The 15,146-nt window shown below is 35.3% G+C and overlaps 1 protein-coding gene across 7 annotated transcripts in view; it reads left to right on the top strand.

The window, feature by feature from the left end:
* Positions 1–15,146, top strand: part of RYR2 (ryanodine receptor 2) — a 794,036-nt gene that overhangs the window by 360,891 nt on the left and 417,999 nt on the right. For all 7 annotated transcript variants that reach the window (XM_077998277.1, XM_077998259.1, XM_077998275.1 and 4 more), the window contains 2 exons: positions 6,534–6,608; positions 13,166–13,322. In XM_077998277.1, coding sequence (XP_077854403.1) covers positions 6,534–6,608; positions 13,166–13,322 — 232 coding nt within the window. The remainder of the gene's footprint in view (positions 1–6,533; positions 6,609–13,165; positions 13,323–15,146) is intronic.

The following is a 15,146-nucleotide window of genomic DNA, read 5'->3' as shown; positions in this document are numbered from 1 at the left end:
TTAGATCTCAGTGACCATGTGACTCCATAAAGGTCAAAAACCACTGCTGAAGAACATGCTGGGCATAATGGGACAGGTAGACAGGGGAGGTAAGCGGAGTAAGGACATGCCATTTTGTGAAAATGCTTATGCAGACCTATGGAGAGAATCACATAGTGAGGAACTGAAACGCCTATGGCAGCCATATGATTGAACCATCTTGAAAATAGGGCCTCCAGCTCTAGTTCAAACCTCCAGTGACTGCAGCCCTAGCTAACATCTTGACTGCAACCTCACAAGAGACTCCAAGGCAGACACCAAGCAATGAGCACCTAGTTAAGATACACTGTATTCCTGACCCATAGAAACAGTATAAAATAATGTGTTTATTATATTATTTTTTTTAAAAAAGGAATGCTGAGATCCTGCCATTGAATTGCAGGGGGAGGTTAGCACTGAAGTGACTGATTTATGATGAAGCTATTAATAGGTAGGCTTCATTTCCTAGTTGTCCCGAGCAATTTTATAATTTAGGGACTTTGAGTATCAACAAGTATATAATATGATCGATTTAGCAACAGTCCATTCAATTCAGACAAAATATTTTTGAGTCTTAACTCCCTATATGGAAGGATTGAATATAAATTATGACCATAATCATGGTCGTGATCATCACCATCACTATCTGCACCCTCAGAGCTGACATTTGTTGTGCAAAGACTCTTCTAAGTGGTCTATGTGTGTTATATCACTCATTCATCCTTCACAGTAATCCAGTGAAAATTATTCCCATTTTACATATGAAGAAAATGAGGCAGAGAGGAGGTCAACAGCTTGCACAAGTTCACACGAAGAAGTGACATCTTCAGAAAGTTAGTAACAATCAAATGTGAAAGTGAGTCATCAACTGTTAGTTGCCCTGCAGAACAAGCGAGAAAGTAACTGTGATGTCATTGGTTCACAGAGCCCTGTGGCAGCACTCACAATGAAAGGAAGCGGTTTCCTTGCAGGTTGGAGGTGCCTCTTCCAGTGTGCAATCTTTCATTAATAATGCATTTTATGATTCTGTACTAAAGTTCACTAATTAGAATTGTGTGCCCTATAAAATTTTATTGTAAATATATGCCCAACTGTCAAGCTATGAAGAACTCGTAAGGATTTGCGCTTTTATTAATATGCTAATGCTAGTCCTTTCTGGGCCTCAGATTCTGAAGATGAACTATCCTAGCTGTCAAAGTGCCTGCTTTTTACCAAGAAACAAGTGGTTCGACAACTGAGATAAGACTCAAATTGTGTTTTATAGCCCAAAATATGAAAATAACTAATTTTATATCAGTGGACAATATTATAATAGTTATGAACAGCGGAATTGATGGTATCATGGGAAGAATTTGTACTTAGAATAACCTTAAAGGGCCTCTTCAGGCAGTTTTATGCGATCAGCCTGAAATATGAGTTCCTTAATGAAATGTATTATATTATGGGATAATGTGTTATGTAGGCATAACTTACAGCCTGAAGTCTGAAATCTTTCAAAATGCTGTTGAACAAGCTCATACTGCTGGTTATTATACGTGCATATTTTTAACATTCCTAGTCAGTGAAATTACAGTGACTTTGACTTTATCTGGTTTATGAGATTAAAATTTTTAAACAAAATTCTGTTCAAAATAATAACAATGTCCAGTTCTTTTAGCACATACTTATTTTCCCAGTAGCTGTAACACTGTTTTAGTACATTGTAAAAATAGTCTCCAGTTAACAAAGAGCTGCATGAGCTCTTTTGTATTTTCATATCCATCGACCTTCCTAAATTCTGGCATCCTTCCTGCCATTTGCATTAAAATCCCTTGTGATGATTAGCTCAAAAGGTGCTGTTGCTCTCAGTCTGTGTAATTTCTTAGAGAATCTTTCTCCCTTTTCAGTCTTCCAGCTGAAAGGGCATTTGCTCTGAGTATAATCATTTATTTGTATGAGTTCAAAGTTGGTAATACCATTTGGTAAACTTGTTGTCTTCAGGACAATTGCCCTTCTAGACTCTGACTTGGTACTTGAAATGCATTGCAGGGAAAAGGGACAATCCCTTCATAGAGCAGGTGTATTCCTCTAGGTGGGCTGATTTCTCAATGAGTTTGAATGTCCTTAATGTCCTTTATGATGGGACTGAAAAGCCTATGTATTTAAGATCTTGATATTGTAGTGCCAATTTTCAGTCTGAAACAGCCCATGAAGACTTGATTAGACAACCATTGACATTCTGCACTTGCTGTCTTTTAAAATTTTAATAAAAATACCATTAGATTTTTATAAAAGATCATTGTTAAATTCAAAAGGTAAAGTTATCAAAGTAAAATATTTGCATGATAATTCTTCACTTTATTGTAGAAATCCATATAATTTTACAAAGATATATTATTCATGCTATTTGTATCTTAGAGACCTTTTTAAAATTTTTTGAGCTTAATTTCTCTATACCTTATGTAATTGTTCCTCTAATGTAATTAATACTAATAGTTTGATGTTCATCATTTGACAACTTTCTCCGTGCTCATACAGATATATGTTTGCATATATACATATATGATAGATTTTTAGTGATAACTTGCACAGAAAACGTACATAGTATACACTTCTGCATCTTTTTTTTCTTTTTCTTTATTATTATTATTATTATACTTTAAGTTCTAGGGTACATGTGCATAATGTGCAGGTTTGTTACATATGTATACTTGTGCCATGTTGGTGTGCTGCACCCATCAACTCGTCAGCACCCATCAACTTGTCATTTACATCAGGTATAACTCCCAATGCAATCCCTCCCCCGCCCCCCATAATAGGCCCCAGTATGTGATGTTCCCCTTCCCGAGTCCAAGTGATCTCATTGTTCAGTTCCCACTTATGAGTGAGAACATGCGGTGTTTGGTTTTCTGTTCTTGTGATAGTTTGCTGAGAATGATGGTTTCCAGCTGCATCCATGTCCCTACAAAGGACACAAACCCATCCTTTTTTATGGCTGCATAGTATCCCATGGTGGATATGTGCCACATTTTCTTAATCCAGTCTGTCACTGATGGACATTTGGGTTGATTCCAAGTCTTTGCTATTGTAAATAGTGCCACTCTAGTTCAACCATTATGGAAAACAGTATGGCGATTCCTCAAGGATCTGGAACTAGAAGTACCATATGACCCAGCCATCCCATTACTGGGTATATACCCAAAGGATTATAAATCATGCTGCTATAAAGACACATGCACACGTATGTTCATTGTGGCACTATTCATGATAGCACTCCTGCATCTTATTTAACAGTACATCATTGAGTTTCTTCCTCTATTTTCTGTTGGTTTATTTTGTTCTCTATTTCATGTCTTCAGGCAATTCTTTATTTATGTTTTTTGTTTAATAATTAAAGAATTGCAGATTAAAAGTGTTCAAAGTTTACCTGTGAATCACAGATTTGTTAAGAAGTACTTTTCTGTTCATTATATTCTAGATAGAGTATAATTTTGATTCCCTCTTTGACCCATGAATTATTTAGAAGTTTCTTCATTTTCCAAGTTGTCAATTTCTTGTCTTTTCAGTATTTGTTTCTAATTTTTTTTGTTTATGATCAGAAAATATGATGAGTAAAAGTCTTTTAAAAATCTGATAACATTTTCTTTGTGGTCAAGTAAAAGACCCTTATTAAAGGTCAAATGTATTTAAAAAGCTGTGTCTGTGTGTGAGTGCATCTATTTATATATGTGTATATACACACACAGACGTGCACAATGTCTGTATTTTGTCATTCAGTGTTATTTAATTAGTCTGAGTGTGCATTGGACTTTTTAAAGCTTTCCAGGTGATTCTAACATACAACCAAGGTTAAGTACCATTGCCAAAATGAAATAATGGATCTAGTCAAGTGGTTTTCAAAATATGGACCATCAATATCACCTGGGAATTTGTTGGAAATGCAGATTATTGGGCCTCACCCTAAGATGTGGCCACTCAGAAACTCTGGGGATGGGGCCAGCAACCTCTTTTTAAAAAATTATTTTAATTGACACATAATTGTACATATTTATGGGGTACAATATGACATTTCAATACATAATACAGTATAGAATGATCAAATTAGCCATTGGCATATATATCAACTCAAACATTTATAATTTCTTTTTGTTGGGAACATTCAAAATCTTCTCTTCTAGCTATTTGAAAATATGTTATAAATTGTTAACCACAGTCATGCTATAGTGCTATCAAATGCTAGAACTTATATCTCCAATCTACTTGTAATTTTTAAATGACATTCTGTCATTCATAGCAACATGGTTGCGCCTAGAGGATGTATGTTAAGTGAGATAAGCAATCTGGGTCTTAAGAAGCCCTCAAAGGGAGAGGATTCTACCTCACTGAAGACTGAGAGCCACTTACCTAAGTCAGTGGCTCTACACTGAGGGTGGTTTTGGCCCCAAAGGGACATCTGGCAATGTTGGAGACCTCTTTTGGTTGTCACAGCTGGTGGGAGGCTACTGGTGGCATTTAGTTGGTAGAGGGCAGGGCTGTAAAGATCCTGCAATGCACAGGACAGCCCAACAGGGAATCATGCAGCCCCAAGCATCAATGGTGCTGCTGCGGAGTAACTTACTTAGACCGTGCTTTCCGAGGCTTGGCTTCCCATTACAACCAGCGAGAGAGTTTTTAAAGTCCTGACTCCAGATCTGATTAATGTCATTGGGGAAGGTGTACATAAGGATTTCTAAAAACTATCCATGTGAGTACTTTATGCAGCAAAAGTTGAAAATCACTGTTATGGACACTGGTTATTGATGGCAAAAACTGCAATAACTTTTGCACCAACCTACTACCTAAAACTCTTAGGTCCTAATGGATGGATTAGGGTGATCCTGAACCAACTGATCCAATGTTATCTAAAGAAATAGACAATTATGTACCCCTGTTTTGTTATAATGGGAAGTACAAACACCAATTTGTGAAATGTTCTTGCCAAAATTCAAACTTGGACAAGCTTCTAGATTTCTAGATCTCACTACCAATTTAGAGGGATGTGTTTAAAAAAAAAAAAAACAAAAAACACCATAGGAAGGCTGTTGGTCAAATCTAGAATGTAGAAAGTCCTCCAGGACATATGGTGCAGACTGATTATCATCTAATAAATGGCAAGAAGGGAAGACAAGAGAGGAATGGGGACTATTCTAGAATAAAAGAAACTGAAGACCCCTAACTGATAAGTGTGTCTTTTTTGTAACTTGATTTGAAAAATCAACAAGGGAAAATTAAAAACATCTGTGAGGCAATTTGGGACGTTCAAACACAGACTAGATATTTCCCCATATCAAATAATTATTTTTAGAGATGCATGTGGAGGGGTAAGTAGAGGTTATAGGTAAAACGCGGTTGTCCCTATGTTGATGTCCCATCGTTGTTGATGTCATGTGCTAGGTGTATGGGGATTTATGTTAATATTATCTTTATCTTTGTGTATGTTTGAAATGTTCCACAATAAAGACAGAATGAGAAGGAATATCTAAACAGGTAGGAGGAAAGGCAGGTGAGAATGTGTTAGAAAAACTTTCAAGACAATAGGAGTTTCCATAGTGTTAAAAAGAAAGTAATGGATTTGGTAACATGAAGGTCATTGATGAGTTTAGCAAAATCTGTTTCAGTGGAGAAATGGGTCTGGAAGCAAGATTGGAGCCCACTGGAAACTGACAGGAGTAGACATGGTATTACTGCCGTGTGTGAGGCAGGATAGACTTTCATGTGTTTACATAAGACAGACCCTATAGAGAGGAAGATAGTTAACACTCAGGGAAGAAAGAGGGAATGTGCATCAGCTTTGGTTTCCAAAACAATCTCAAGGCGTTGGTGCAGTCATTAATTTGGATAATTATAGCAATTACTTAGCATTATGTATGGCATATTAACACATTATTATTATGAGGGTTTTAGAATTTGGGTGCATGTGATAATGCATCCAAAGAAGTTCCATTTTTGAGACTTTTTGGATATTGATATTTTGATATAAATTGCAGATTGCAATATTGTTAAAATATTAAGAATTAGTGTTCTTACATTTCTTTAAAATGCTTTAAATAATCTAAAACAGAATTTGGAAGTGCAAATATTTATATACCTATGTCCAAATAATGATACATTAAACTATACCTAAACTTTTCACAGAGTACTTTCATGGACCTAAGTTGGATAAGTAAGGTGAAATCTATTCACTGGGCGGGAGGGATGGGGAGAAACAGAGAGAGAGAGAGAGAGAAAGAGAATGAATGAGATTAGAGGGAGAAAATGGCAAGAGAGAATATGTTTAAATAATTGTTTATTCAGGGAAAACTTAGGTTGATCACTGTTACTGTTATTTTGGTTATTTTTATTTCCAGCTATACTGTCTCCTGCCAAAAAAGTATAACTTTGAACAGTTTATTCACAGGCCATTTCCTTTTCTCTTCTAATTAGCTTCAAAAAATTAGAATCCAAAGAATGAAACGTGTTTAACTCACATTTGGGCTTTTGTTTGTTTGTTGAAACAGAACTGTTCATTACGAAGGTGGCGCTGTGTCTGTTCATGCACGTTCCCTTTGGAGACTAGAGACACTAAGAGTTGCGTAAGTAGAACTTCCAAACACAGCCTAATGCACCAAGTGCACCAAATAGCTCAGTGTTGTGCTTCTATGTCAGCCGGTCATGCTGAAAACTACAGCAAGCAAGCGAACAAAGGAAACACCGAGAAAGTGGTGGAGATTTTCTCTTTTGTCTATTTCCGTTCACCTACCTTTATCTTTTCTTTAGCCTCAGTTCACCAGCTGTCAAACCTGAGAAATAAGCAGTAATTTTGTACAGTCTGCTTTTGTCTTTAGCCTCATTCGATTTTTTAACATCATCTCATCCCAGACCATGCATCTCTTGGCAGAAATGGCTACTAGGACAGAGTGATGTAAGATTGGGAGACAAGACAAGTTCTTTGCAAGCCTGTCGCACATCTCAGATCTGACAGACTGTGGATTTAACCTTCTAAAAGTGCATTTAAAACAGGAAACTTGAACATGAGCAGTAGGACAGAGTCATTACTGGAAGTCACTATATTTACTTAAAAATCACTTGATAGCTAAGTACAAATCTGCATTGCAATAAAAGTCACTGTGTATTCATTATAGTAATGAGAGTTTTTATATATTAGTATTTATGAAACATATAAATGTGTAGAGTATATTTTTGTGATGACTTGTCTGAATATTTCCTTTCAGTTTCTGTAAATGAGTACAGTATGATGATGAAGGTGTCATTTTGAACTATTTTAAGTAAAATTAAAATGTCATTTTTTTTTTTTAATAATTGGAAGCTTTAGTCCTTTGCCTAAAAGCAGTAAATTTTCAATGTATTTGTTTCCTAGTATATTGGGTTTTAAAGACTTTATTGATTTAGGATGATAATTGATTTGTATTGGGTTTTAAATACATTATTGATTTAGGATAAGAGACTCTATGGCTGGGAATGAGGGCTATCTTACTCTAGTATAACTGTCTTTTTTTTTTTTTTTTTTTTTTGAGATGGAGTCTTGCTCTGTCGCCCAGGCTGGAATGCAGTGGTGCAATCTTGGCTCACTGCAAGCTCCGCCTCCCAAGTTCACACCATTCCCCTGCCTCAGCCTCCCGAGTAGCTGGGATTACAGGTGCCCGCCACCATGCCCGGCTAATTTTTTGTATTTTTAGTAGAGACGGGGTTTCACCATGTTAGCCAGGATGGTCTCAATCTCCTGACCTCATGATCCGCCCGCCTCAGCCTCCCAAAGTGCTGGGATTACAGGTGTGAGCCACCACTCCTGGCCTGTTCTAACTATCTTTATAGACATTTTATTTTGAGATTATTGCCTGTCTAATGGTGATGAGAATAGTTTAGTGGCCTTCAGTTGTTTTTTGCTTATGTGACCCATACAATAATTTTGAAAAACTTTGTACATTCTTGAACATTGTGAGGTTGACATAGAAATCCTGTATCAGTTTAGATCCTTAGAATATAACTTCCAGTGGGCTGGGCGCGGTGACTTCACACCTGTAATCCCAGCACTTTGGGAGGCCAAGGCCGGTGGATCACTAGGTCAGGAGATCGAGACCATCCTGGCTAACACGGTGAAACCCCGTCTCTACTAAAGCTATAAAATATTAGCCGGGCATGGTGGCGGGCGCCTGTAGTCCCAGCTACTCGGGAGGCTGAGGCAGGAGAATGGCATGAACCTGGGAGGCAGAGCTTGCAGTGAGCCGAGATTGCACCACTGCACTCCAGCCTGGGTGACTAAGCAAGACTCCATCTCAAAAAAAAAAAAAAAAAAAAAAAAAAAGAATATAACTTCCAGTGTATTTTAAATAGTGATACTTTAAAATAAAATGGTTACATTACCCTTTTCAAAGTATCCAATTGACTGTAAGTAATGCCGTGGTTTAATACCTTTGTTTATTGAAAATGTTCTTCTTTAACAATAAAAATATATATTATTCAGTTTTTCCTTTTTACTACATCCTACTCCTGTGCAACAAAAATATTCATATAAATTAATTTCTTATATTTCTTATGTTAGTAAGTCTATAACTTTAAAAAGTTATTCTATATTGTCATTAATAACTAATTGATAATATTAAATTTCTTTGATATAGAGACACAATTGATCAAATCTACCTAAATATTAAAACTTTTGGTAAATACTCAACTTAAAAGACAATTTTTATTAGAAATGCATATCATAATGAGATGGAAAAGAAGAGACAGACTTCTAAGGCAAACAAAGGAAAACTCATAGCTTTTATATGTTTTGTAATTATTCAGATAATTTAAGGAAAGAGATTTTAAGTATTACTCATATTTTTTACTCTGGATATTATAAAAATGAAAGATCAAAGAAGCGTTTATACTAATTAATTGTATAAATAATTACTAATTATATATGTAATTAAATTGTCACTCTAAGTGCAGTTTAGAGAGGTTGTGTTGCTCTTATAAAACAGATTGAAGGTGTGTTTTCAAAATTTAGAGACATACCTATACTTCATGATTGAGAGCTTAAAGAAATATTTATCTTTTTTGTAGAGAGAGATCCTAAATCTATCTTATTTTTGGTTAAAAAATAGCACAAGAGCTTTTGAAAACCTGACAGGACTTTGTTTTTATTGTTATTAATATTATTGATGAGCTGTGACTACATAAATCTAGATTATTCTGCAAACTTCTGCATTTAGTAGGCTTGATCCTGTCTCTCTACTGTTCCTTATGTTTGTATTTTGAAATAGAAGTTTGGAGTTTATTTTCACTTTGATTATGGATGATCATTGTAAAGAAAGGACATGATCTTATGGTCAGTCACAGGCGGATGCTAATTGCTTCTCGGAGTCCAGATGTCACTGAGGGGAACACCACAGAGAAGGCAGAGCACGCAGGTTTTCAGCCATTTAGCAGCTTAAAGAGAGATGTTTTGCTCTTCTCTGTGACCCTTGATTAAATTTCACCTTCCTGTCTAGCAGTAGGAAAGTAGGGGATTCATATGTATAGAATATAATTATTTTAAGAAGTTTTTCACATTACACTGACTCTCTAACCTACTTTGGCTTTATTGTAGATACGTAAATCGAGCTACATTCAGTTTAGGGGCTTTTAGTGTTTTATTTATTTATTTATTTTTGAGACGGAGTCTCGCTCTGTCGCCCAGGCTGGAGTGCAGTGGCCGGATCTCAGCTCACTGCAAGCTCCGCCTCCCGGGTTTACGCCATTCTCCTGCCTCAGCCTCCCGAGCAGCTGGGACTACAGGCACCCGCCACATCGCCCGGCTAGTTTTTTGTATTTTTCAGTAGAGACGGGATTTCACCGTGTTAGCCAGGATGGTCTCGATCTCCTGACCTCGTGATCCACCCGTCTTGGCCTCCCAAAGTGCTGGGATTACAGGCTTGAGCCACCGTGCCCGGCCGGCTTTTAGTTTTTTAAATTAAATCCCTTTCATTCTAGGAAGTTTACGTGTCTTATATGCAATGGCCACATAATTACTAATTTTGCTTTATATTTAGGAATTTATAGTGAAGATCCTGATTTTGTTTATGATACAATTATATTACTTAATGGCAATGTTTATATTCAATATTTGGGATACTAGGTCTTCTCTTTTCTCCAATGAGATCCTAAACTATATATTTGTTGTAGTTGATGTGGTCGATTCATTATATATTTTATACTGCATACACAAATAAAATTATTGTCAAAAGTTTTTCAGTATTATAGCCTTTTAAATAAATGGTTTTGATGTAGGGAGTTAAATTGAATAGAAAATGCTCTTCTATATTGTACTCCAAGGCAAAATTATAGGGATATTGTGAGATATATATTAGTTCCTATAATAGGAATAATCATTGAAATAAAAACTATGAATTATATCTAGTTCAAGTTCTATTTTTTATGTTATAAATAAATAAAATTAAAGGGTGACATATCATAAAGAAGTACTCACTATTGCCCAATTTGCTTTGAGGTAATTTTGAGTAAATATCAATAATACGTAGGGCACAGTTTTTGATGTTACCATAGGAAATTGCTTTATAAAACTCCATTACTATTGCCAATTTTAGTTTTTCCTACATATGATTTTCTTGTCTCTTGATACTTTTGGATTTGCCCTCTCATTTGGGAGGAGGTGGAGGTCTGGGCATGTGAGACCAGGCTAGTTTGAGTGGCTGGATAGGAAAGCAAATGTGCTAATGTGCTTAGACTTTGCAGTGGTTTTGCCAAGAACTGGCCACATTCGTTCCGTTTCTACCAGAATCCTCTTAGAGACTTGAAAGGAGCCCTGGTACATATGAGTTCTATTGAATAGAACTGAGCCCAGAACATCTTCCAGATGCACTAGTAAATACTATGTATCTGGTCAAAATTTTGAGCTATTTTGAAAATGAAGGTGTGTTCTCTGATGATTAAGATGAAATATTATTTGGAAGTTATTCATTATTTCCAAAATTAATATTTTCCAAATATTTCATTGTTTTTCAAATAATGGAAACAAATATTAAAAATAATTGTGGCTGGGCACAGGGTGGCTCACGCCTGTAATCCATCACTTTGGGAGGCTGAGGGGGGCCGATCATGAGGTCAGGAGATCAGGACCATCCTGGCTAACATGGTGAAACCCCATCTCTACTGAAAATACAAAAATATAGGGCATGATGGCATGTGCCTATCCTCCTGGCTACTCAGGAGGCCGGGACTACAGAATTGCTTAAACCCGGGAGGTGGAGGCAGAGGTTACAGTGAGCCAAGATCGTACCACTGTACTCCAGCCTGGGTGACAGAGTGAGAATCCGTCTTAATAATAATAATAATAGTGGTTTTCATAGTATTTGCAAACAATACACTTAATTTTATAAGAGGAGGATTTTTAGAAGCTTGTTTATCTCCAAAATAGAAATACTTTAATATGCTATTATTGGTAACAAACTTTAATTTCATTTTAAGACAATACTGTGTTATCTCGTTTTATTAGTACATGGTTATTAACTTAGTTGGGGGACTTTCCAAATTAATTGTCCTTATAAACAAATTCATGTGAAAATGAACTTGTTATAACATTCTACTGCTAGTTTTCTATGCTAATATCTCAAGTCAGAAATCCAGGTTAGGAAAACAACATTAAATTGATTTATAATTTACTAAAAGATTGCTAGCTTTGAAACAAGTGTTCTCAATTTGTAGAACACAAACATTTTTAATGAGTCTATATAAACCCAAGTTTATTAAGTAATAAGATTATATTGAAACTGTCCATATATTTACTTTTTCTTTGTCTCATTGTATTTTGACAAAACCATCCACTGTAAACTGTCTTTTAAAAAGTTATCCTTATGTTTCATTTTCTGCTTGTTGTTGACATATGAAGCTTTACAACATGCATTATTTTTAGAGTATACACTTTTTCTTCATAAAATATCTGGCTGTATACCTTTTGTGCTTTTTGACCTTGAATTGGAAATTATCTAATGTCAAATCTGCCATTTCCTTTTTATGTTTATTTGCTTGTTGAATCTTTTCTACTCATGTATTTTCAGTTGTCTTGCATGCTTTGATCTTAAGCTTGTCTCTTCTCAAAGATATATATGGGCTGTCCTCACTTTGCATGGTACGGTGTTAAGGGAAAGTCATGTACAATAGAACTGTGCCATCGCTCTGCACCTTAGCATGGTTAAAGCTCCTAAATGCACAACCTTCAGTTAACAAGGTAATGTGCAAAGCAAGAACAGCTTGTATTTTGATTTTTCTATTTTATCCTACCTGAAAGTCATTTTATTTATTTTTAATAGACAAATGATAATTGTACATACTTATGGGGTACAAAGTGATGTTTTAATACAGGTAATGTATAGTGATCAGATCAGAGTAATTAGCATATCCATCATCTCAAACATTTATCATTTCTGTGCATTAAGAACATTCAATATCCTTTAAAGCAAATTTTTAATGATCATCACTTATCTTTTTACTGACACATTCTATATTTTCTGTTTATTACATTTTTTTCCTGACTTTTTTAGAATTTTCATTTTCTTGGTTTATCTTTTTTGTTCATCGGATTCTAATAATGTAATTGTTCCACAATATTGAAATGTAAAGTATAAGAAAACATTTATTTTGTCAGGTAAATATAGTCTAACTATATACTTCAGTTTACATTTAATCACACTTAGACATTGACCACAATACTACTATTTTTCAAGTCTGTGCAAATACAACAGTTTTTAACTAGTAAATGCTGAAATATTATTTGAAGTTATACTTCCTGCATTATCTGCATTAGAGCTTGACTAATCTGTATTAGAGGTTGACTTAGAGCACAAGTTCTTAGTTATCTCTGCATAGAATAGGGTGCTGTGTGGATAGTATGGTGTTTAAAGTCAGAACACCTTGAGTTAAATTTAACTTCTTCTTACTATAAGGTTTATGACTTTGTATATTACTTAATCATTCTGAAGAGCCGTTTTGTTATTTGTGAAATGAAATTAATATCACTAACATCCTAAGTTTTTTGAGAACATTAAGTAAGACAATATATATGACTGTTCACTATCTGACATGTGTTTCAGTAGCTGCTCCTTCTGTGATTGTGGGTGCTATTGGATCAAGTCCTAACTATTTTCATTAGGTGGAGTGGAAGCCACATAAGATGGGGCCAGCCGTTCCGACTACGCCATGTCACAACAGGAAAATACTTGAGTCTCATGGAAGACAAAAACCTTCTACTCATGGACAAAGAGAAAGCTGATGTAAAATCAACAGCATTTACCTTCCGGTCTTCCAAGGTGAGACAGAAAATATTTTGGGTTTCCTATACATGTTACCCTGTCATGTTTCCGTTGATGTTAGAAATGAGAAAAGAAATGAGAAAATAAATGATGTAAGTTTGTCATATGTGTATTTCTAAATTCCCAGTTTCTCTTCCATCCATTCCTCTCCAGTAAAACCGATTTTCTTAACCATTAAAACCTGCCTATAGAAACAACCTAAATGTACACTAAAGGGTAATGATTACATAAAGGGTAGTGATTGCATAAATCATACTGTATACATACATGTTGGAATAGTATGAAGCTGTAAAAAAATACCTATTATACATCATCAAAGGAAAGGTGTTTCACGTGGTTTGTGGTTCTTAAAACACATCCATCCAGCTCCTTCCTGTTTTCTTAAACATTGACAGTATACAGTAACCACAGATATTGTGATGTTTTTGGGTTACAGTATGAGGATAAGGCACACTGGAATCTGTGTCTCAAAGATACATTTATACATCCATTCTTATATGCAGACCTTTATCCTTATCCCTACTGAATCATTTTTATGATAATTGCTATATTAGTCCATTTTCACACTGCTATAAAGAAATACCTGAGACTGGGTGATTTATAATGAAAAGGAGTTTAATTGACTTGCACTTGTGCATGGCTGGGAAGGCCTCAGGAAACTTACAATCATGACAGAAGGGGAAGCAGGCAGATCTTACATGGCAGCAGGCGAGAGAGCAAGAGAGTGAGTGTGAAGGGGGAAGCATCAAATACTTAAAAAAACCGTAAGATCTCATGAGAACTTACTCTCAGGAGAACAGCATGGGGGAAACTCCCCCTCAATGACCCAATCACCTCTTTCCCTCAACATGTGAGGATTACAAATTGAGATGAGATTTGGGTGGGGACACAGAGTCAAACCATATCAATTGCATATTTCTGTTCATAATTTAATGAAGATTGTGAAACTTGGGAAGGATGATTGGAACAATATTAAGCTACTAACTAGCTTTCATCTTAGAAAGGCAAAACTTTGTTCCTTTAAATAGATAAAGATTTCACTTTGTATTTCTGCGATTAGTGCATACTCCTTGGTATAGGCATCTTCACAGTGTTATTCAGGGCTCATTAAAAAAAAAAACATATTATTTTGTTCTTTCACTACTAGGAAATTCTTAGGATTCAATCACCCTTCCCCATATTTTGTATGCTGGCTCAATTCAAGTTGGATTTTTGATAGCAGTGTTATTAGATCAGGAAAAGATGTTAAGTACCATGTATAATATATTCAAAACAAGGTCATGATTTGGCTTAGTAGAACTATAATACATGCACTACAATGCTTTTTCAATATTGGATTAGGTTTAAATTTTTACTTTGCCTCTCTCTAGAGATCTATATGTTAGGTAAAATCTTCTAAATATTTTACAAGCCTTATTAAATGATTATTTCCTATTTAGGTAAAACATTTACCCTAAAAGACCAATTTTCTGTATGCTTAATAAATTCCATTTCATTAATCTTGTTATGGTGTCCTGTCACAGCATAGGATTGGCAGCATAAACATAAATATTTATTGAACTTTGAAGGTGTCCCATAGAGCTTGTATTTGCAGTTGTCACCAGAGGCCACTGACTACTTTATTTCTACATGAGGTCTATGGCCTGGATTGCTCCAGTGAGTGCAGAAAATAGAGAACATTAATTTTCCTAATTATGAAAATAAAATATTTCACTATACTCTTAATAATGTATTTCATATAAATAATATCTAACATATAAGAAAACATTTATCATTTAGAATGATAATTGTAACAAACAAAGTTAAAAGTAGTTATTTACA

This window comes from Macaca mulatta, chromosome 1 (genome assembly GCF_049350105.2).
Source record: "Macaca mulatta isolate MMU2019108-1 chromosome 1, T2T-MMU8v2.0, whole genome shotgun sequence".
NCBI lineage: Eukaryota > Metazoa > Chordata > Mammalia > Primates > Cercopithecidae > Macaca > Macaca mulatta.
Note: the sequence above shows the minus strand (reverse complement) of the source record. Positions and strands in the feature narration are given on the sequence as shown.